We start from the raw sequence: 23,160 nt of genomic DNA, 5'->3' as shown, positions 1-23,160 counted from the left end.
GTAACTCTAAAAAGGTAACAGTTACATTTTAAAGTGTTGTCTATGGAGATTTTTAAGTACCGTAGTTTGTTGCCATTCCACGACCGTGCGTAATCTTAACCACTTCGCTCCTGCGCTATAGCCAAAAGACGGCTATAGCGCAGGCGCTAACTGGCAGGAGGGCGTCCCTGGATGATTTCCCGTTTACTTCTCTGCGTGCCCCAGTGGGCGCACAATGGGGAAGTTCTGTGCTGGCCATGTCCCTTGGACACAGCCAATCACAGGTCGTGCTAAATGGCCAATCACAGCGGCCATTTAGCACTCGATCGGCGTGTCCAATGAGAGGTGATCTCATATGTAAACATATAACAATCTCTCATCGCCGGCTCTCTCTCTTCACACAGAGACAGTGTGTGAGGAGGGAGAGATGAACGGCTGTAGCGTCAGTGAAAAGTAAGTTCACACACAGTGACACACACACACACAGTGACACACACAGTGAAACACACACATGCCCACCTGCCATCAGTGCCACGTATTAGGGCTGAAACAACTAATCGATTATGAAATTAATCGATTACTATTTTTATAATCGATTAATCGCCAGTAACATATTGGGGTTAAAAAAAAATAAAAAATGAGCCCTTTATAATACAAAAAGAGCAAATAATCACTACTGTAAATATTACTTTCACAGTTCTACAGTAAAAAAAAAAAAAAATGAACCCCTTACAATAGTGATTATCTTCTTTTTTTCTACTATAAAAGGACTAATTTTAGTTTTTTTAACCCCATTATGTTACTAAACGTGTTAGACCTGGTTCACATTTATGTGTTTATTGGTGCTTTTTACAGAAATGCACTACAGTTCATTTACATGGTTTCCTATGGGACACGTTCACATCTGAAAGGGTCAGGGACTTTTAACGCAAAATGGTGCTTTATTGGTTCAATATACTTCAATGGAGAAACTGCAGAAAAGCATGTAATGCGTTTTTGCAGCAATTTGTGTTTTTTATATCTGCCCAAAAAAATGCAAATTGCTGTAAATTAACGTGTGCAAAAATCAAAACGTACAGCAAAAAGCACTGCAGAAACAGATCAAAAGCAAAAACTGCATAAGTGTGTACCGAGCCTTATGCTGATCACACAGATCAATTTTCAGATGAGAATATTCAGACCAAAAATCTTTGTACGTTCGCTGAATGAAAGAACTTTGTTTGAAATTTTCACTTGTTTTTAACATTCCGTTTTTAAAATGAATGTCATTTCTGACGAAAACCACATACATTGTCTGAAAATTCCTTTGACCAAGAAGTTTTCTATTTCCAAATTTTCCCGTCACTGTGGTTGAAAACGAACGTCAATTTGACCCACTTTTTTTTTAAAGGTTATTAACTGATTAATCGAAACAATAATCGGCCAACTAATCGATTATGAAAATAATAGTTAGTTGCAGCCCTACCACGTATTAGTGATACGTATTAGTGCTGCATCAGTGCCACGTGTCATTGTCCTGGTACTCCAGGGCCTTCAAAAGTGTAATAGGTAGTCAACAAGTTAGATGTGTAATTTATGCTCCTAGAACACGTGATGGCGCTCTCTGCATGTTTGGTCTCTCTAAGTGGCCAGACTGTGAAAAAGTCTCACACATGTGGTATCGTAATACTCAGGAGTAGTAGAATGTATTTTGGGGTGTCATTTGTGGTATACACGTGCCATGTAAGAGAAATAACCTATTATAATGACAATTTTGTGGGAAAAAAAAAAAATCTTCATTTTGCAAAGAATTGTGGGAAAAAAATGACAACACCAAAAACCTCACTGTGCTTCTTACTAAATACCTTGGAATGTCTACTTTCCAAAAAGAGGTCATTTGGGGGGTATTTGTACTTTCCTGGCTTGTTCAGGTCACAAGACATGAGATAGGCCACCAGTACATCAGATGTGATCATTTTTTTATGATTTGCACCATAGATTGTAGACTCTCTAACTTTCAAAGACCAAATAATATCCACTAATTTGGGTTATTTGTACCAAAGATATGTAGCAGTATAAATTGTGGCCAAAATTCATGAAAAAAATAAATAATAATTTGCTAAAATTTTATCACAGAAACAAAAGAAAAAAAAAATTTTTTTCAAAATGTTCTGTCTTTTTTCATGTATAGCGCAAAAACAAACAAACCCAGAGGTGATCAAACACCACCAAAAGAAAGCTCTATTTATATGAAAAAGGACAAAAAATGTATTTGGGTACAGTGTTACATGACTGAGTAATTGTCATTCAAAGTGCGTGAGCACCAAAAGCTGAAAATTGGTCTGGGTAGGAGGGGTTTAAGTGCCCAGTAGGCAAGTGGTTAAAGTGCAACGTGTTAGGTTGTTTTGTTTTTTATACTCTAACAAAATCTTTCACATTATACCAAAAAAAATAAAAATTGTGCCAACTTTATTGGTGTCATTTTATCGCGTGACATAAAATATCGCAACGACCGGCATTTTATTTTCTAGGGCAGTGGTTCTCAACAGGCCAGGTTTGCAAGATAACTGAAATATATCACAGGTGATATAATTTGCTGCTTAGCAATTGCAGTATTCTAGTCTGCATCTCCCCAACCTAATACTTGAATTCTGGCCCGTTAGTGGGTCCCGAGGACAAGAGTTGAGAACCACTGCTCTAGGGTCTCTGCTAAAATATACATACAGTAGTACCTTGGATTACGAGAATAATTTGTTCCAGAAGCATGTTTATAATCCAAAGCACTCGTATATCAAAGCGAGTTTCCCCATACGAATCAACGGAAACTCAGATAATGCGTTCCAGTGCCACTGCTGGTGTATGCAGTACCATATGTGGCCAGAGGTGTGGGGGCGCTGGAGACAATCGGAAACACTCAGTAACCGAGTGTCTATGACAGGGCTCGACAAAACCCGGGCGCCAGGTCGCATTTGCGACTAGAATTAGCGACCTGGGGCAGCACAGCTGGGGGTATGCTGTCTCCGCGGACCCCCCCCCCGGCGCGATCGCGTCGGACCGCGCCGCCGGTAATTGAGCCCCCGGCTTTGAGGCCTTCTACGATCCTATGGTTCCTTCTGTAATCTGGCGCCCTCTTGTGGTGGCCGTTGGAATTACAACCAGCAATGCTAATGGATGCAATGCTAATTCCCCTGCCTGCCAGCCTATCTTCCTTCCCTTTACTCAGAACCCCTAAACATTATATATATATTTTATTCTAACACCCTAGAGAATAAAATGGTGGTCGTTGCAATACTGTCTGTCACACCGTATTTGCACAGCGGACTTACAAGCGCACTTTTTTGGGGAAAATGTATTTAATAAAAAAAAAAAAATAAGACAACAGTAAAGTTAGCCCAATTTTTTTTTATATTGTGAAAGATAATGTTACGTCGAGTAAATCGATACCCAACATGTCATGCTTCAAAATTGCGCCCGCTCATGGAATGGCGACAAACTTTTACCCTTTAAAATCTCCATAGGCGACGTTTAAAAAAATTCTACAGGTTGCACTTAAGTTACAGAGGAGGTCTGAGGCTAGAATTATTGCTCTCATTCTACCGATCGCAGCGATACCTCACGTGTGGTTTGAACACCGCTTTCATATATGCGCTCGCTTCTGCACGCAAGCTTGGCGGGACAGGGCGCGTTTAAAATATTTTTATTATTTTAACTTTTATTTTTATTTTTTTCACTGTTCTTTAAAAAAAAAAAAAAATGGTGTCACTTTTATTCCTATTACAAGGAATGTAAAAATCCCTTGTAATAGAAAAAAGCATGACAGGTCCTCTTGTATACGAGATCTGGGGTCAGAGAGACCTCACATCTCATATTTACACTAAAATGCAATTTAAAAAAAATTTGTCATTTGAAAAAAAAAAAAAAAAAAAAAAATGTCCCTCTAAGAGCTATGGTCAATGACTTGGAGACAGGTGGGGGGGGGGGGGGGCGCTATCTTCCCCTCACTCGTCTCCATGTCAGGCCAGGGACAGGTCCGGATCGCCGTCACGGACCTGGCTCCTAACTTTTTTAGCTGGCTCCTAGATTCCAAGCAAATTTGTCAACCCCTGGTTTATGAGCAGTCTTCGGCAGCCCCGTTCCTCTGGCCACATGCGGTATTGCACACCCCAGAGGCTTGAATCCCACTCGTCTTGCAAATCAAGCCAGGATTTTTTTTTTTTTTAAAGAAAAAGCTTGTATAACAAAACACTCGTAAAATGCATTACTCGCAATCCAAGGTATTACTATATATAATGTTTGGGGGTTCCAAGTCATTTTCTAGCAAACAATATAGATTTTAAACTTGTAAACAAATGTCAGAAATAGCCCTGGTCCATAAAAAGGATAGTTCACCTTTACAAAAAAAAGTGTCTATGCAGGTAAGGGATGCTTGTAGATTAAAACAAACTGTGCAGCTCTGACTAAAGATGAACAACACCCTTGCGATAGGTGTAGGCCATTTACATACCATATGAAGCCTGACTGGAATACTCCCAGGATGTTGTCTTTACTGCTCACCGCCACCATCACAGGAGCTCTCTCTCTCTGATTTAAACCCCTTCACGTACCCTCTCTCTCCCCTGATGCAGTAGCTGTGAGCTCAGTGTTTATGACTTCATTCCTGTGATGGTGGAGGTGAGCAGTGATGACTAGGCCTCACTTAAAGCGGAGGTCCACCCTAAAGTGGACCTTCCGCTCATCGGAACCCTCCCCCCCTCCGGCACCACAATTGGCACCTTTCAGGGGGGAGGGGGGTGCAGATACCTGTACAGTACAGGTATCTGCACCCACTTCCGGGATAGCTCTCTGCGGAAAGGGGCGTAGATTACGCCCCTTTCTGCAAGTGCCCGCCCCTTTCCGCAAGTGCCCCGCTGCCTGCTGGGAAACACACAGATCCCAGAGGCAGCGGGGACCGTCCTTATTGCGCAGCGCGACTCACGCATGCGCAGTAGGGAACCGGGAAATGAAGCCGAAAGGCTCTATTTCCTGATTCCCATACCCAAGATGGCGGCGGCAGCACCCGAGAGACGATCTAGAGATCGGCTTCGGGTGCCGACATCGCGGGCGCGCTGGACAGGTAAGTGTCACTATTTTAAAAGTCAGCAGCTGCAGTATTTGTAGCTGCTGGCTTTAAGAAAAAAAAAAAAAACGCGGAGTCCTGGCGGACTCCCGCTTTAACGTCCTGGGGAGCACTCCAGTCACACTTCATAAAGGTATGTAAATGGACTACACCTATAACAAGGGCATAATTCAACTTTAGACAGAGCTGCACCGTTTGTTTTCATCTTCAAATGCCCCTTATCTGCATAGGCAGTTTTGTGGTAAAAAGTGGTTTGTCTCATCTATGCAAACTAATGCATTCTGCTGGAGAGCTTGTTCTTTTGATAAACAGACTTACTGGCTGGATCACTATATGAAAATAGAAAAAAAAAAATGAATTAAAAAAAAAAAAAAAAAAAAAAGGGAGGAAAGCTTAAGGCTGGCCATACAATTTTCTTCTTTTTTATACAACTTTCCTGATATGGTTTTGGTAAATCTAAAGGTCACACAAAACACTTTGGCCTCTTTCAGATGAACGATCCGTTGAGGTCCGCCTGTCAGTTTCTAGGCGGACCTGAACGGATGCTCCATAGAGTTCTATGGAGCGCCGGATGTCAGTGGCATGTCCGCCGTCATCCGACCCGCTCCGATCCGAAAAAAGTGCGACTGAGGAAAAACCTAAGTTTCCATCCATCTGAGGACTGGATGACAACGCAATCTACGCTCCGTCTTCATCCGATCCCCCATAGAGGAGAGCGGCGCTCTGACAAGTCCATCCCTGCACAGTGTGCAGAGACAGACCTGTCATCTTCCTGCTCAGCGGAGATCGACGGAGCGATCCCCCGCTGAGCAAGCGGATGTCCATGGGGCGGATCATCACGGATCCATCCTGTATGAAAGAGGCCTTTCTATTGTGTATTCATTCAGGCAAGCCCTTGCACTACACAGTTAAAGGTAAAGCTAAAGGAAATTGAACAAGAAAATTGTGTAATGTATGGACAGCTTAAGGCTTCATTCACACCTGAGCCGCGGGAAAACAGGGGACACGTTTGTGATGCCATTATTCCTTAATGGCACCCTAAAGACGTGCACTTTTGAGGCGACTGTCAGACAAAACGCACTAAAATCCCCACAAAAACTGCACCGCCAAACGCGCCAGGCTCTGTGTCAAAATCTGGTAAACAAGCTTCTTTGGAGCGGAGGGCTGAATGGAGCCGCTCTAAAAACATGCCACAAAAAAAGAAAAAGCATGGTGCTGCAGGTGCCGCTGTAGGACACTTATGCCCTGTACACACAATCCGATTATCGGACGAATGGTCATCCGTTTTTCTTTATTTGCATGCCAATCTCACATCTAATCTGATGAGTTTACTAAAGTCCCAAAAAAAAATTAAAGCGGGGTTCCACCCTAAAGTGGAACCTCCGCTGATCGGAACCCTCCCCCCCTCCGGTGTCACAATTGGCACCTTTCAGGGGGAGGGGGTGGAGATACCTGTCAAAGACAGGTATTTACACCCACTTCCGGGCATAGACTCCCGTGGGAGTCTACGCCATTTCCTGCCCTGCCGCGCTGTCTGCTGGGACACACACGGGTCTCAGAGACAGCGCGGAGAATTCCTATTGCGCTGCGCGACTCGCGCAGTAGGGAACCGGGAAGTGAAGCCGATTCGCTTCACTTCCTGATTCCCTCACCTAGAATGGTGGCGGCAGCAGCCGAGAGCCGAGCGATCGATCGGCATCGCTGGAACCGGGGACAGGTGTGTGTCCATTTATTAAAAGTCAGCAGCTGTAGTATTTATAGCTGCTGGCTTTTAATATTTTTTTTGGTGGAATCCCTCTTTAAGAAGCGATGTCATGTGTTGTAATGCATTTTTGAATGATAGCTGTACTGATTAAAACGAAAATCGTACGATCTGGCATCGTACGGAAAAAAATTCCGTGTATGTCCGATAGAATAATATTGGATGACCTGTGCTGATCAGCTCTCGAAAGCTCTGTACGCATGATCCGATTGATTCGCATTTTGCATACGATTTTCGGATCGCGCATACGGGGGTTAGGTGTGAAAGGAGCCAGGTAAGCGATGCAGCCATTACATATAATGATTGGTGACAACAGAATAGATTTTGGGTTGAATAGGACTTTAAGCTGTAGGAAGGCGAGTTTAGAAGGGACGACATGTGGGGATGTATGAGGGTGTGACAGAGGACTGCTGTGCTCACCATAGAAGAAGGCCATGTGCTGGCCATGTATGAGGGGAGGTGGCCCCGTATATGACCTACCTGTGTATTGGTGCAGAAGGCAGCGCTGTGCAGGCTGTCCAGCCCCGGGGCCCGCACTCTCCCCGGCAGCCCTCCCAGCAAACAGCTCTGTACTCCGGGCACTCCTCTCTTCAGTAGCGCGGCTCCCCGGCCCCTCAGCACTAGCTGAGCTATTGAGGCGCTAATGATCCTGCAGCTCCCGGCCATGCAGAGGACGAGAGCACCCAACACAACCGGAATCGCAACAACACCCGCCGCAAGAGCCGGCCCCAAACCACTCTACACGCTACATGGCCCATCAGCCACCGCTCACAGGCCGACCAATCACAAACCGGCCGTTCCTACGAAAACTACATGTCCCGGCAATCCTGCCCTGCCACCGACCAATCATAGTAGGCAGTAGCAGAACGTCAGTACGCACTACATTGCCCTGCGTGAACCACGCTGCGCTCGACCAATGAGAACTGGTATGAGCCTGGACCAGGACTGCATTTCCCAACATGCCCTGGCATCACATGTGGGGGAAACAGGTCATGGTGACATTGTGCCAATCAGCTGACCTTGTCATATAGCTCCTTCAAGAGGATCTGCAGTCTGCTCATATAACTTGTAATAAAAACATCTTTGTCATTCTGAAGCTTCCCTCCAACCACTTTGCATATTTTTTATACATACTGTGATTCTGTAATTGCCAAATATGCTGCAGAAATCTCCCTCCGCTGAGTCTGGCTGTAACCATTTCAACTGTGGGCAGCAGAAGCTGCTGCCTGTTCACTTCCTGGATTTACACAGACACACAAAGGTACTCCTCCAACCCTGCAGCTCTCATTGGCTCTTTTATATAGTTGCCAACATTGTAAAAAAAAATTTTGGGACACTTTTTTGGCAGTGGGTGGAGTTGGTTTATAATTAGGGGCGGGGCATGCGGTTATAGGTGTGGATGCGTGCTGTAGCAAAATATGGGCGTGGTTTACGTAAAATAGTGGGGGCGTGGCTCAAAAGGGTGTGGTTAGTGTCTGAGTTGAATGCAGGATGGAGAGGGAAAGGGAACGAGTGGAGGGATGGAGGGACAGCAGCCCCCCGATCCTACACCACAATAGCAATGTGTTTTCCAGAGTTTGACAATCAGCAGATAAAGATACTCCAAATACCTGGTGTTAGCGCTTCAATCATCCCGGCGCCATGATTGTTATAGTGTCAGGATGATTGAAGCGCATTATTTCTATTATTACATTGTAATATGAAATGAAATCATTCAACTCACCATAATGCCGAATCAGTGGGAGCCATGAGCGCATCACTAGCCACGTTGCCTGCCATCAGGTGCCCCCAGCAGTGTCTCTCCTTACATCAGGTGCCCCATCAGAGCAGCCTTCTCGGCCTTTTGGCTAAGATCAAGTGTAGTATCTGTTCTTATCAGTTGCCAAAGGAGGCGCTGGTCCATCCCTATAGAGGGTTTGGGCGGCGCTCTCCGATGGTGTAATTTGCATCCCGAAGGATGGTTTCGGTAGGGGCCACGTCGTGCCGCCCGACAGTAAACTGGGGGCCGATGCATGGTCGAGTCTGAGCCATCTGGAAGGATGCACCTGGTGAGGGCGGAGAAACACTGGGTCGAAGCCAGGGGAGGGGACCCTGGCAGACCGGCTTGGATTGTGGCAGCTTTAGCCCCAGTCAGTTTTTCGGGATTGGAACGCTTGTTCCCCTTTAGCCTGGAGGGGGGAACGGTCAGTACGTCCTGGATGTAATTAGGTGGGAGTGACGGGAGTGAGGGTGGGACCTGATGGTAAAGGGTCTCACTAAGCTCCTTGATCTCCATGCCTTCCTGATAGGGGTGGGGGCTGTTGTGGTCTGGGCTGGGCTGTCGGGGATGCTTTTGTTGGAAAGCCCATGGTGATGTGCCCCTGGAGTGGCAGTCCAGGGGTGCCTTCTTTCACTGTGCGTCTGCACTTTGATTTAGGCACCTAGGTCACGTCACCAGTACACGCTTTTTTTACACCTGCCTCTAGGGCCCGGCCTTTTGGCTAGGACCAGAGGAATTTTTGATTCCTGGCCGGAGGGCCGGCCATTGTATCTCACAATGGTCACTTTTCACTCTCCTCTTCACTATCCCTTCCCCACTTTTTATTTATTTTATCTTTGTGTGTTTGTCACTGTGTGTCACTTCACGTTTGATTAGTAGGGTGTCGGTCCTCGGACCAATCCTGAACGTCTTGTGGGAGAGCGGACATAGGCCTTCTGGCTTGGTCCAATCTCCATGAGGGGGGGCCTACCTTCGGGGAAGCCCCCTACAGTACCAAGTACCTAGGAGGTTCTGTTTCGGCAGTCCTCCCGGGGAAAGGAGGGATTCCGGTTTCGTCCGGGTCCCACTCGTTGAGTCTGGTACCTCAGTCCCCGTCTGGAGCCTAACGCCCCGGGGGATCAGGGTATGGTCCTTCTTTTGGAGGACATCAGGCACCCGTCTGCACTTTTTAGTGTGTCACTCTTTATGTGTGTGCACTTTTTTTATGCACCGGGTGGAAGTTTTTTGGGTGTGTTTGCACGCCATGGGCTTTTTCAATAGAAAAAAAATCAGAGCAGCCTTCCTCACATCTCGTGTCCATCAGCGGAGCCCCACCTTACATCTGGTGTCCCCATCAGTCCTCCTAACATCTGGTGCCCCTCTGACATCCAGAATCTGACTGCGCCCCCCTGACATCCAGACAGACTGGCCCCCGACATCCACAGACTGACCCCCAACATCCACAGACTGGCCCCCCTCTGACATCCAGACTGGCCCCCTCTGACATCCACAGACTGGCCCCCTCCGACATCCAGACTGGCCCCCTCTGACATCAACAGACTGGCCCCCTCTGACATCCACAGACACTGGCCCCCTCTGACATCCACAGACACTGGCCCCCGATATACTACTGGCCCCCGACATCCCGTCATTGCCGCGCAGAGACTTTGAACTGTCGCGTTGCCCACTGCACTTCACACACACACACTGGCAGCAGGGGTGGGCAGCGCCACAGGTTCTCTATTGAAGACCAGCTTCTGGTCTTCTTAAAAATGGCGGACCTCTAGCGGCCGGTGGCAAAAAATTGGAAATTTGAATTTCCCGGGACAAACCGAATTTCCCGGGACATTTCCCGGGACAAAATTAATTCGGGACAAATGTCCTAATCCCAGGAATGTCCCGGGAAATTCGGGACCATTGGCAACTATGCTCTTATGACAAATCCCCCTCCCTCCCTTCCTTGCAAACTCTCATGGGATAGAAAGCAGTAGGCATTTTAGATTGTATATATAATAACATCAATATCAGACAAGCAATTCATTTGAAATAAAATATTTTGGTCACAGCTGTTTTTATTGGTTTAACCACTTGACCACTGGGCACTTAAACACCCTTAATAACCAGACCAATTTTCAGCTTTCGGTGCTCTCACATTTTGAATGACAATTACTCAGTCATGCAACACTGGACCTATATGAAATTTTTGTCCTTTTTTCACACAAATGGAGCTTTCTTTTGGTGGTATTTAATCACCGCTGGGTTTTTTTATTTTTTGTGCTATAAAAGAAAAAAATACAGAAAATTCTGTAAAAAAATGAATTTTTCTTAATTTCTGTTATAAAATTTAGCAGATTAGTAATTTTTTCTTCATAAATTTTGGCCAAAATTTATACTACTACATATCTTTGGTAAAAATAAGTACAAATTGGTGGATATTATTTGGTCTTTGTGAAAGTTATAGAGTCCACAAGCTATGGTGCCAATATCTGAAAATTGATCACACCTGAAGTACTGACGGCCTATTTCAATTCTTGAGACCCTAACATGCCAGAAAAGTACAAATACCCCCCAAATGATCCCTTTTTGGAAAGAAGACATTCCAAGGTATTTAGTAAGAGGCATGATGAGTTTTTTGAAGTTGTCATTTTTTCCCACAATTCTTTGCAAAATCAAGATTTTTTTTACTTTTTTTTTTTCACAAAATTGTCATATTATCAGTTTATTTCTCACACACAGCATATGCATACCACAAATTACACCCCAAAACACATTCTGCTATTACTCCAGAGTACGGCGATACCACATGTGTGAGACTTTTACACAGTGCGGCCACATACAGAGGCCCAACATGCAGGGAGCGCCATCATGCGTTCTGGAGCACCCAGGACAATTCTGACATTTCTCTCCTACATGTAAAAATCATAATTTATTTGCTAGAGAATTACATTGAATCCCAAAATATATATGTTCTTTTAGCAAACACCCTGGAGAATACAATGGGGGTCGTTGCAACTTTTATCTCGCACGGTATTTGCGCAGCAATTTTTCGAATGCTTTTTTTGGGAAAAAAAAAGTTTTGTGCTTAAAAAACAAAAAAAACACAGTAAAGTTAGCCCAATTTTTGCATAATGTGAAAGATGAAGTTACACCGAGTAAATCGATACCTAACATGTCACTCTTCAAAATTGCACAGGCTCGTGGAATGGCGCCAAACGTCGCTACTTAAAAATCCCCATAGGTGACGATTTAATATTTTTTTTTACTGGTTATATGTTTTGAGTTACAGAGGAGGTCTAGGGCTAGAATTATTGCTCTTGCTCTAACGTTCGCAGCGATACTTCACATGTGTGGTTTGAACACCGTTTTCATATGTGGGCGGGACTTAGGTATGCGTTCGCTTCTGCATGCGAGCACATGGGGACAGGGGCGCTTAAAAAAAAAAAAAAAATGCTATTGTTCATTTTACTTTATTTATTTTAGTTTGACATTTTTTTCCCCAAAAATACATTTTTTGATCACTTTTATTCCTATTACAAGGAATGTAAACATCCCTTGCAATAGGAATATGGCATGACAGGTCCTCTTTACAGTGAGATATGGGGTCAATAAGACCCCACATCTCACCTCTAAGCTGGGAAGCCTGAAAAAAAAAAAAAGATTCTGGATTTGATCGTATTGGCGAGTCAGTAGAAGCACCGGAGGGTGGCGGGAGGGGGGGGTGTCTATGGCTGGGTATTGCAGGGTATCACCAACTATGGCTGGGTATGGCTGGGTATATCAGAGTATGGCTGGGTATATCAGAGTATGGCTGGGTATCTCAGAGTATGGCGTTGCAGAGTATTGCGTTGCAGAGCATTGCAGGATATTGGAGAGTGTTGCAGAGCATTGCAGAGTGTTGCACGGTATTGGCGGGTGTTGCAGAGCATTGCAGAGTGTTGCAGGGTATTGGTGGGTGTTGCAGAGCATTGCAGAGTGTTGCAGAGCATTGCAGAGTGTTGCAGGGTATTGGCGGGTGTTGCAGAGCGTTGCAGGGTATTGCAGAGTGTTGCAGAGTATTGCAGGGTATTGCAGAGTAATGCAGAGTATTGCAGGGTATTGCAGAGTAATGCAGAGTATTGCAGAGTAATGCAGAGTATTGCAGTGTAATGCAGAGTATTGCAGTGTAATGCAGTGTAATGCAGAGTATTGCAGAGTAATGCAGAGTATTGCAGAGTATTGCAGAGTAATGCAGAGTATTGCAGAGTAATGCAGGGTATTGCAGAGTATTGCAGGGTATTGCAGAGTAATGCAGAGTAATGCAGAGTAATGGCAGGGTATTGCAGAGTAATGGCAGGGTATTGCAGAGTATTTGCAGGGAATTGAGGGGTTAATTTTCGGAGAGCAGCGATGTGGGCACTGCAAATGCAGCCCACATCGCCGCTGACACCGATCTCTTCCCCCTCCGCTGTACCGATCGGTACAGAGAGGGGGAGGGAGGAACCGGCGTCATAACATGACGCCGGTTTGTTTACAAGTGATCACTCCGTCATTTGACGGAGCGATCACGTGGTAAACAGCCGCTATGAGCGGCCGTTTACCGTGATCCGTGATGCGCTGAGTCCTGTGGACCCGGCGGTCATGGATGCTCTCGAGTGCGCGCCCCAGGGGGTGCGCGAGAGCGGAATTCTGGGAGGACGTCATATGACGGCCTCCCAGAGTTAAGAAACCGCCCTGTAGCCGTCATTCGGCTATAGGGCGGTTATTAAGTGGTTAACCACTTGCCTACTGGGCACTTAAACCCCCCTCCTGCCCAGACCAATTTTCAGCTTTCAGTGCTCTCACACTTTGAATGACAATTACTCAGTCATACAACACTGTACCCAAATGAATTTTTTGTCCTTTTTTTTCATACAAATAGATCTTTCATTTGGTGGTATTTGATCACCTCTGGGTTTTTTATTTTTAGCGCTATAAATGAAAAAAGACCGAAAATTTTGAAAAAATAAATAAATAATTTTCTTTGTTTCTGTGATAAAATTTAGCAAATTATTATTTTTTCACGAATTTTGGCCACAATTTATAGTGCTACATATCTTTGGTAAAAATAACCCAAATTAGTGGATATTATTTGGTCTTTGTGAAAGTTAGAGAGTCTACAAGCTGTGGTGCGAATCACACAAAATTGATCACACTGTACTGGTGGCCTATCTCATTTCTTGCGACCCGAACAAGCCAGGAAAGTACAAATACCCCCCAAATGACCCCTTTTTGGAAAGTAGACATTCCAAGGTATTTAGTAAGACGCATAGTGAGGTTTTTGGTGTTGTCATTTTTTCCCACAATTCTTTGCAAAATTAAGATTTTTTTTCCCCACAAAATTGTCATTGTAATAGGTTATTTCTCTCACATGGCATGTGTATACCACAAATAACGCCCCAAAATACATTATGCTACTCCTCCTGAGTATTACGATACCACATGTGTGAGACTTTTTCACAGCCTGGCCACTTAAGCCCCGTACACACGAGCAGACTTTTCGACATCCAAACTCCGACGGACTGAGTCCGTCAGACTATCCGATCGTGTGTGGGCTGCAACGGTCTTTTGATTCGCCAAAGTCTGACGGACTTTAGAAATGAAGCATGCTTCAAATTTTCCCGACGGAACTCCGCCGGACCCGGTCCCCGTCGAAAAATCCGCTCGTGTGTATGCTACTCCGACGGACTAAAACCGACGCTAGGGCAGCTATTGGCTACTGGCTATGAACTTCCTTATTCGAATCCAGTCGTACGTCATCACGTTCGACTCCGTCGGAGTTTGGTGTGATGGTGTGTGTCCAAGTCCGTTCGGTCGAAAAGTCCGCCAGAACTCCGTCGGAATTCCGGCGGAACTCCGGCGGAACTCCTTTGGAGGTCTGTCGGACATAAGTCCTCTCGTGTGTACGGGGCTTTAGAGAGGCCAAACATGCGGGGAGCGCCATCAGGTGTTCTAGGAGCATAAATTACACATCTAACTTGTTGACTACCTATTACACTTTTGACGGCCCTGGAGCACCAGGACAATGATACGTGGCACTGATGGCAGATGGCACTGATGGTACGTGACACTGATGTGACACTGATGACAGATGGCACTAATACGTAGCACTGATGACAGATGGCACTAATACGTGGCACTGATGACACGTGACACTGACAGGTGGCACTGATACGTGGCACTGATGACACGTGACATTGACAGGTGACACTGGGGACATGTGGCACTGGGGACAGGTGGCACGTGGCACTGGGGACAGGTGGCACTGATAGTTGGCACTGGGGACAGGTGGTACTGGGGACAGATGACACTGATAGGTGGCACTGGGAACAGATGGCACTGATAGGTGGCACTGGGGACATATGGCACTGATAGGTGGCACTGGGGACACATGGCACTGACAGGTGGCACTGGGGACAGATGGCACTGATAGGTGGCACTGGGGACAGGTGGCACAGGGGACAGATAGCACTGATAGGTGGCACTGGGGACAGGTGGGCATGTGTGTGTGTGTGTGTTTCACTGTGTGTGTTTTATTGTGTGTGTGTTGTTACTTTTCCGTGATGCTGCAGCTGCAGCCGTTCATCTCTCCCTCCTCACATGCTGTCTCTGTGTGAGGAGCAGTGGCGAATGGTGAAGTTTTAGGATGGGGGGCACAATACCCCGCCCCTCCAGATCGGGCCCCTCCCACTTCCCACAAGCCATGCCCCTTAAATAATAAACATTATATACCAGGCTGCACATTATACACGGGGCTCTGCGCATCATATACCAGGCTGCACATTATACAATGGGCTCTAATAAAGCAACCTGTAAATCGCACATATCTGCATTCTGCAACCTGTAAATCACACGTATCTGCATTCTGCAACCTGTAAATTGCACATATCTGCATTCTGTAAATCGAACATAATTGCATTCTGAAACCTGTAAATCGCACATATCTGAATTCTGCAACCTGTAAATTACACATATCTGCATTCGGGGGGTGGGTTGTAAACTAAAAAAGCATATATTTTTAATCTTGTTGAGCGGGGGAGGGGGGGGGGCTGATTGGTATGCTGCCGACCACTGATAATAACCCTTTTTTATTTATATCTTGTTTAGCGGGGGTGGGGGTATGCTGCCGACCACCGATAGTAAGAGGGGGGGGGTGATTGTATGGCGCAGAGAATATACCACCAATTCCGCCGAAAATAGCTATTGAATTAAGGTTGGGGGAGGGGTCCGAAAATAGGAAATATTGTGGATGTGGAGGGGGGTGCCGCTGAATAAAGAATATTTAATAAGGAAAGCTTGGCCATGCCTTACCTGTGATCCTCTCAGGTGGGACGACAGTGAGAACAGACTGCCACTTCCTTGAGTGACGTCGGAAGCACCGCCCATGTTACTCAAAGTGCAAGTCTATGCACTCGCTCGACCAGTCCATCGCGCCGGAAGCTGTGGCGCGATCGGCTGTGCCACAGAGCGTTTTTTTTTTTTTTGCCAAATGAAGCGCCTCGTCTGCAATCTTGTGATTGCATAGATGTGGCGCTTCCCAAATTGCACTGTGCCCGGCGCCAGGATACAGCGCACATAGGGACATTTAAAAAAAAATATATATTCCACATCACCTCACTCTGTACACTAGCATACATCCCATATCACCTCACTCTGTACTCTAGTGTACATTCCATATCACCTCACTCTGTACTCTAGTGTACATTCCATACTCCAAATCATCTCATTCTGTACTCTGTACTGTACATGTCCTATGCCACATCACCTCATTCTGTACTCTGTACTGTACATTCCCCATTACCTCATTCTGTACTCTATACTGTACATTCCCTATCACTACATTTTATACTCTGTATTGTACATTCCCTATTCCACATCACCTCACTCTGTACTGTACATTTCCTATTCCACATCTCTCCATTCTGTACTCTGTTCTGTACATTTCCTACTCCGACACCATCTTACTCTGTACTGTACATTCCCTATTCCACATCACCTCATTCTGTACTCTGTACTGTACATTCCCTATTCCACATCACCTCATTCTGTTCTCTGTGCTTTACATTCCCTATTCCACATCACCTCATTCTGTACTCTGTACTGTACATTCCCTATTCCACATTACCTCATTCTGTACTCTGTACTGTATGTTCCCTATTCCACATCACCTCATTCTGTACTCTGTACTGTACATTCCCTATTCCACATCACCTCATTCTGTACTCTGTACTGTACATTCCCTATTCCACATCACCTCATTCTGTACTCCGTACTGTACATTCCCTATTCCACATCACCTCATTCTGTACTCTGTACTGTACATTCCCTATTCCACATCACCTCATTCTGTACTCTGTACTTTACATTCCCTATTCCACACCATCTCATTCTGTACTCTGTACTGTACGTTCCCTATTCCACATTACCTCATTCTGTACTCTGTACTGTACGTTCCCTATTCCACATCACCTCATTCTGTACTCTGTACTGTACGTTCCCTATTCCACATCACATCATTCTGTACTCTGTACTGTACGTTCCCTATTCCACATCACATCATTCTGTACTCTGTACTGTACATTCCCTATTCCACATTACCTCATTCTGTACTCTGTACTGTACGTTCCCTATTCCACATCACCTCATTCTGTACTCTGTACTGTACATTCCCTATTCCACATTACCTCATTCTGTACTCTGTACTGTACGTTCCCTATTCCACATCACATCATTCTGTACTCTGTACTGTACATTCCCTATTCCACATTACCTCATTCTGTACTCTGTACTGTACGTTCCCTATTCCACATCACCTCATTCTGTACTCTGTACTGTACATTCCCTATTCCACATCACCTCATTCTGTACTCTGTACTGTACATTCCCTATTCCACATCACCTCATTCTGTACTCCGCACTGTGCATTCCCTATTCCACATCACCTCATTCTGTACTCCGTACTGTACATTCCCTATTCCACATTACCTCATTCTGTACTCTGTACTGTACGTTCCCTATTCCACATCACCTCATTCTGTACTCTGTACTGTACGTTCCCTATTCCACATCACCTCATTCTGTACTCTGTACTGTACATTCCCTATTCCACATCACCTCATTCTGTACTCTGTACTTTAAATTCCCTATTCCACACCATCTCATTCTGTGCTCTGTACTGTACATTCCCTATTCCACATCACCTCATTCTGTACTCCGTACTGTACATTCCCTATTCCACATCACCTCATTCTGTACTCTGTACTGTACATTCCCTATTCCACATCACCTCATTCTGTACTCTGTACTTTACATTCCCTATTCCACACCATCTCATTCTGTACTCTGTACTGTACATTCCCTATTCCACATTACCTCATTCTGTACTCTGTACTGTACGTTCCCTATTCCACATCACCTCATTCTGTACTCTGTACTGTACGTTCCCTATTCCACATCACATCATTCTGTACTCTGTACTGTACGTTCCCTATTCCACATCACATCATTCTGTACTCTGTACTGTACATTCCCTATTCCACATTACCTCATTCTGTACTCTGTACTGTACGTTCCCTATTCCACATCACCTCATTCTGTACTCTGTACTGTACATTCCCTATTCCACATTACCTCATTCTGTACTCTGTACTGTACGTTCCCTATTCCACATCACATCATTCTGTACTCTGTACTGTACATTCCCTATTCCACATTACCTCATTCTGTACTCTGTACTGTACGTTCCCTATTCCACATCACCTCATTCTGTACTCTGTACTGTACATTCCCTATTCCACATCACCTCATTCTGTACTCTGTACTGTACATTCCCTATTCCACATCACCTCATTCTGTACTCCGCACTGTGCATTCCCTATTCCACATCACCTCATTCTGTACTCCGTACTGTACATTCCCTATTCCACATTACCTCATTCTGTACTCTGTACTGTACGTTCCCTATTCCACATCACCTCATTCTGTACTCTGTACTGTACGTTCCCTATTCCACATCACCTCATTCTGTACTCTGTACTGTACATTCCCTATTCCACATCACCTCATTCTGTACTCTGTACTTTAAATTCCCTATTCCACACCATCTCATTCTGTGCTCTGTACTGTACATTCCCTATTCCACATTACCTCATTCTGTACTCTGTACTGTACATTCCCTATTCCACATCACCTCATTCTGTTCTCTGTACTGTACATTCCCTATTCCACATCACCTCATTCTGTACTCCGCACTGTGCATTCCCTATTCCACATTACCTCATTCTGTACTCCGTACTGTACATTCCCTATTCCACATTACCTCATTCTGTACTCCGTACTGTACATTCCCTATTCCACATTACCTCATTCTGTACTCTGTACTGTACATTCCCTATTCCACATTACCTCATTCTGTACTCTGTACTGTACGTTCCCTATTCCACATCACCTCATTCTGTACTCTGTACTGTACATTCCCTATTCCACATTACCTCATTCTGTACTCCGTACTGTACATTCCCTATTCCACATCACCTCATTCTTTACTCTGTACTGTACATTCCCTATTCCACATCACCTCATTCTTTACTCTGTACTGTACCTTATTTCACACTGCCTCCTTTTGTATGCTATGCTGTACTTTTCCTATTCCAAATCTCTTGACTATGTAGGATGCATCATACAATCCCTATTCCATTTATTTTGCAAGAAATTAGTCTCAATTTACAAAGCTTTGGAACAAGAATAAGGATCGTAAAATTAGGGCAACTGGATTCCAGTGGCAAGAACTAACTGATATTTGACAGCTGGGATTACGAGTGTGTGTGAATAGTGATATCCACCCAAGCCTGGACATTATCAGCTTGTCATTACTTTGTTTATGTTAGCCATGTTTATATTAGCCATGTAACTGTGATTTTGACATTTCAGTGGGCTCAGCTGAAAACAACTGTCACTTTTGAAATTAAAGAGGAGTTCTGCCCCATCCCATGAAAAAATTAAAAGTCAGCAGCTACAAATATTGTAGCTGCTGACTTTTAATATTAGGACACTTACCTGATGTCGCCCCCCCCTCCGCCAATTTTCAGATCGGCTCTCAGGTGCTGCCTTTGCTTTACATAGTAAGAGAACCCGACAGCGAAGCCTTTCTGCCTCACAGTTGGCTCCCTACTGTGCATGCGCAAAGCGCAATGCCATTTTTTTTTGGCCCAGCGGCAGAGGAAGGAGGAGGGGGGCCAAACTTCTGAGGGACAGTGCCACGGCGGAATCTTCCGGAAGTGGGAAAGGGTACCGGTCTATGTCCCCATTCCCCCCTCCCCCCTGAAAGATGCCAAATGTGGCACCGGAGGAGGGGAGGAAGCAGATACGCGGAGTGTCCACTCTTGGGTGGAATGCCACTTTAAGTTTTTAAAGCTGGTGTTTTTGCTTTGTGAAACTAGCCTATCGGACTGCAGTTCTACCATGGCAGTCTTTGTATTTCTCCCATGCTATTCTAGGGAGGGGGTGGGGTTGTCACACAATTTACAAATTTACAGACCTACATGTGCTTGAAAAAAAGGAAAACAGAATCCCCGCTAAAGATTATTTTACAAAAGTAAGTAAATCTATTAGCCCTTGTACACACGGATGGCATGGGCGTCCGCAGAATTTTTTTCAGGGGGGGGGGCATCATTTTAGGGTCACCCGTGCACCGCCCCTTTTCGACAATGTCATTATCATATTATCATGGTCAGAGACTACAGACGTAGTACAGTCCTTAGGATAAGTAATGGATAATGGCCAAAAGGCCCTCTTACCAGACCCAGCGAAACTACAGCAGTGATCCCTCCGGCTGGATGATCACTCACTCTGGGTTCCTCTGGGGTGACTCTGGTCAGTAGTGTAGAAAGTCTGTACCCTGGTAGTGGCTCAGTGTTTCTCTCTCTGGTAGTGCTGGGCAGCGTGACTCTCTCTGGTGGCGCTGGGCAGTGTGGCTCTCTCTCTGGTGGTGCTGGGCAGTGTGGCTCTCTCTCTGGCTTCCGCCCAGCACACTCGTTCTTTGTCCTGTAGCGCTCTCTCCCTCAGCTTTTTCCAGGCTGCAGTCTCTCAATCTCTCTCTTGATTGAGCTGTAGCCTCCTCCCTGTGGAAAATGGGGCCACCAATCTTTGGGACTACATGTCCCATGATGCTCTCCTCTCCTAGTCTCCCTACTGGCGAGTGGCAACCGGGTGCGTGCTGCCTGCACCCCGATAGTGACGCAACTGTGCTGAATTTAAGATCCGATCCCTGATTCCAGGGGGGGGGCACTTGACCCCCCTTGCCCCTACCTGCGGACGCCCATGACGGTCGGACATTCTGACAACAAAATCTGTCGGATTTTGTCCAACGGCTTTTGTTGGTTACACACAGTCGGACAAAGTTGTCGGAAAATCCGATCGTTCAGAACGTGATGACATTCGTTCCTTATGACGGGACTACGTTCAGGCTAGTAGCCAATAGCTTTGGTGTAGGAATTTGATCTGAGCATGCGTGGCACTTTGTCCGATCGGAATTCTCTACACACGATCGGACAAAGTCCGATCGGATCATGTTGTCGGAATTTTTTTTATATCTAGCTCTCAAACTTTGTGGGTCAGACATTCCGACCGAAAAAGTCAGATGAAGCCCACACACGGTCGGATTATCCAACAACACGGTCTGATCGGACATTTTAGAATGTCCGACCGTGTGTACAAGGGCTTAGACTGTTTTCACACTGAGGTGCTTTACAGGTGCTATAGTGCTAAAAATAGCACCTGCATAGCGCCTATAAAGAGCATCTCATTCCAGTGTGAAAGCCCGAGTGCTTTCATACTGGAGTGGTGCGCTGGCAGGACACCAAAAAAAGCCCTGCAAGCTGCATCTTTGCAGCACTAAAGCACCCCTGCTCATTGAAATCAATGGGCAGAGGCACCGAACCGCCAGCATAGAGCCGCTGCAGCAGCACTATGTGTGCGGTTTTAACCCTTTCTCAGCCACTAGCGGGGGTTAAAAGTGCCCCGCTAGCGACTGAAAACCTCAGCAAAAATGACGGTAAAGCGCTGCTAAAGATAGCGGCACTTTACCGCTGACACCCCCAACACCCCAGTGTGAAAATAGCCTAAGGGCCGGTTCACACTGCAGGCGCGGCGAGGCGTCTCTGACTTGCCTCGCCGCGACCTGCGGCGACCTCAGCGGCGACTTGCAGAGGACTTCTGTATAGGAGTCAATGCAAGTCGCCCCCGAAGTCGCCCAGAAGTAGTACAGGAACCTTTTTTCTGAGTCGGAGCGACTCGAGTCGCTCCTCTCAGAACTGTTCCATTGTACAGAACGGGGGCGACTTGCGGGAGCGAGGCGAGGCGAGTCGTGTCGCCTCGCATCGCCCGCTGTGTGAACCGGCCCTAAGTGAAAGCAGTGAAAGCAGCAAAATGTGTCAAAAATGTGTCAATGAGCAGCTTGAACAACAGGACTGAATTGCACAGACCCAAGACGTTATCCGCTAACTACACTGTTCCCCTGTTGTTGGTCAGGGAGAGAGTTCCATCTTAAGCCCCATACACACTATCATATTTTCCTATTTTTTGTCTTCAGATTTACCAAAAACATGTAGTGCAAGGGCCTGCCTGATTGCATACACATTGAAACTCCTAAGGTTTGACCTCATATTATATGGTTTTGGTAAATCTGTAGGAAAAAATCAGCAGAAAATCTGATAGTGTGTATGGGGCTTTAGAAATGCTGAATTAGCACTTTGCTTATTGATGAACACTCTTACATTTTGCAAAAAACAGGGATATTAGGCTCACCAGTCAATACTCTACTCCGTAAAATGCCAACATGGGGCAGACAGATACAGTTGGAGGATAGCTACAAGCCTAAAGTGATTGTAACCCCTCACTTTTTAAAACAACCCATTCTGTTTTAAAATAGAAATGAAAGGCAAAACATTTTGTATAAATATAATTTTTTTTTTTTTAAATAGCATTTTTTTCTCATTTTCATAAGTGATCACATAATCTCTGTTCTCAGCTGCATAAGAACTGGAGAAGCAGCAGCACACTGATCTTCCCATTGAATAGCTGTTGTGCAGGTGGGGCGCAAGTCTGATCATTTTAGGAGAGCAGGCTGTGTTCCCAGCATAGCTAGAGAACTGACCACGTAGTGCTCTTATGTCTAGTGTGGTCAGTTTTGAACCACTTGCCAACCAGCCGCTGCCACACTGCGGCAGGTTGGCTCGGCTGTGCGAATGTATATATACAGTATATATACTGTAAATGCACAAATGCATTGCCTTGCATTTCTATTTTAAACGGAATGTTCTGTTTTTTTTTTTACAAGTGATGCATATATTTTAACGTGCTGCCCGCACATACAGTACCTACCAAGGTTCCTGTTATTGAAGAAGAGTTTCCTCTCTTCTGCTTTACTTGAGATTTACTCCTATTCAAGACTCGGTTCTTATCAAGGCACAGGTGATAGTTACACCAAAACCTCCCAATGTTACGAGATTAGAGGAACACCTTTTAGCAATACGTATTTAGGCAAATGACACACCCTTACCAATCTCCTCGTGA

At 45.4% G+C, this 23,160-nt stretch overlaps 1 protein-coding gene and 1 pseudogene across 1 annotated transcript in view; one reads left to right on the top strand and one right to left on the bottom strand.

Annotated features, from left to right (window-relative positions):
• Positions 1-7,605, bottom strand: part of GRSF1 (G-rich RNA sequence binding factor 1) — an 87,703-nt gene extending 80,098 nt beyond the window's left edge. The window contains exon 1 of the mRNA XM_077476463.1: positions 7,317-7,605. Coding sequence (XP_077332589.1) covers positions 7,317-7,502 — 186 coding nt within the window. The 5' untranslated portion in view covers positions 7,503-7,605. The remainder of the gene's footprint in view (positions 1-7,316) is intronic.
• A 1,058-nt stretch (positions 7,606-8,663) lies between these two features.
• Positions 8,664-8,768, top strand: LOC143979950 (U2 spliceosomal RNA; annotated as a pseudogene).
• The last annotated feature ends 14,392 nt before the right edge of the window (positions 8,769-23,160 follow it).

This window comes from Lithobates pipiens, unplaced genomic scaffold (assembly GCF_037356315.1).
Source record: "Lithobates pipiens isolate NorthernLeopardFrog02 unplaced genomic scaffold, aLitPip1_a1.2 Scaffold_13, whole genome shotgun sequence".
Classification (NCBI taxonomy): Eukaryota; Metazoa; Chordata; class Amphibia; order Anura; family Ranidae; genus Lithobates; species Lithobates pipiens.
The sequence above is the reverse complement of the archived record's forward strand: the minus strand, read 5'-3'. Positions and strand labels throughout refer to the sequence as shown.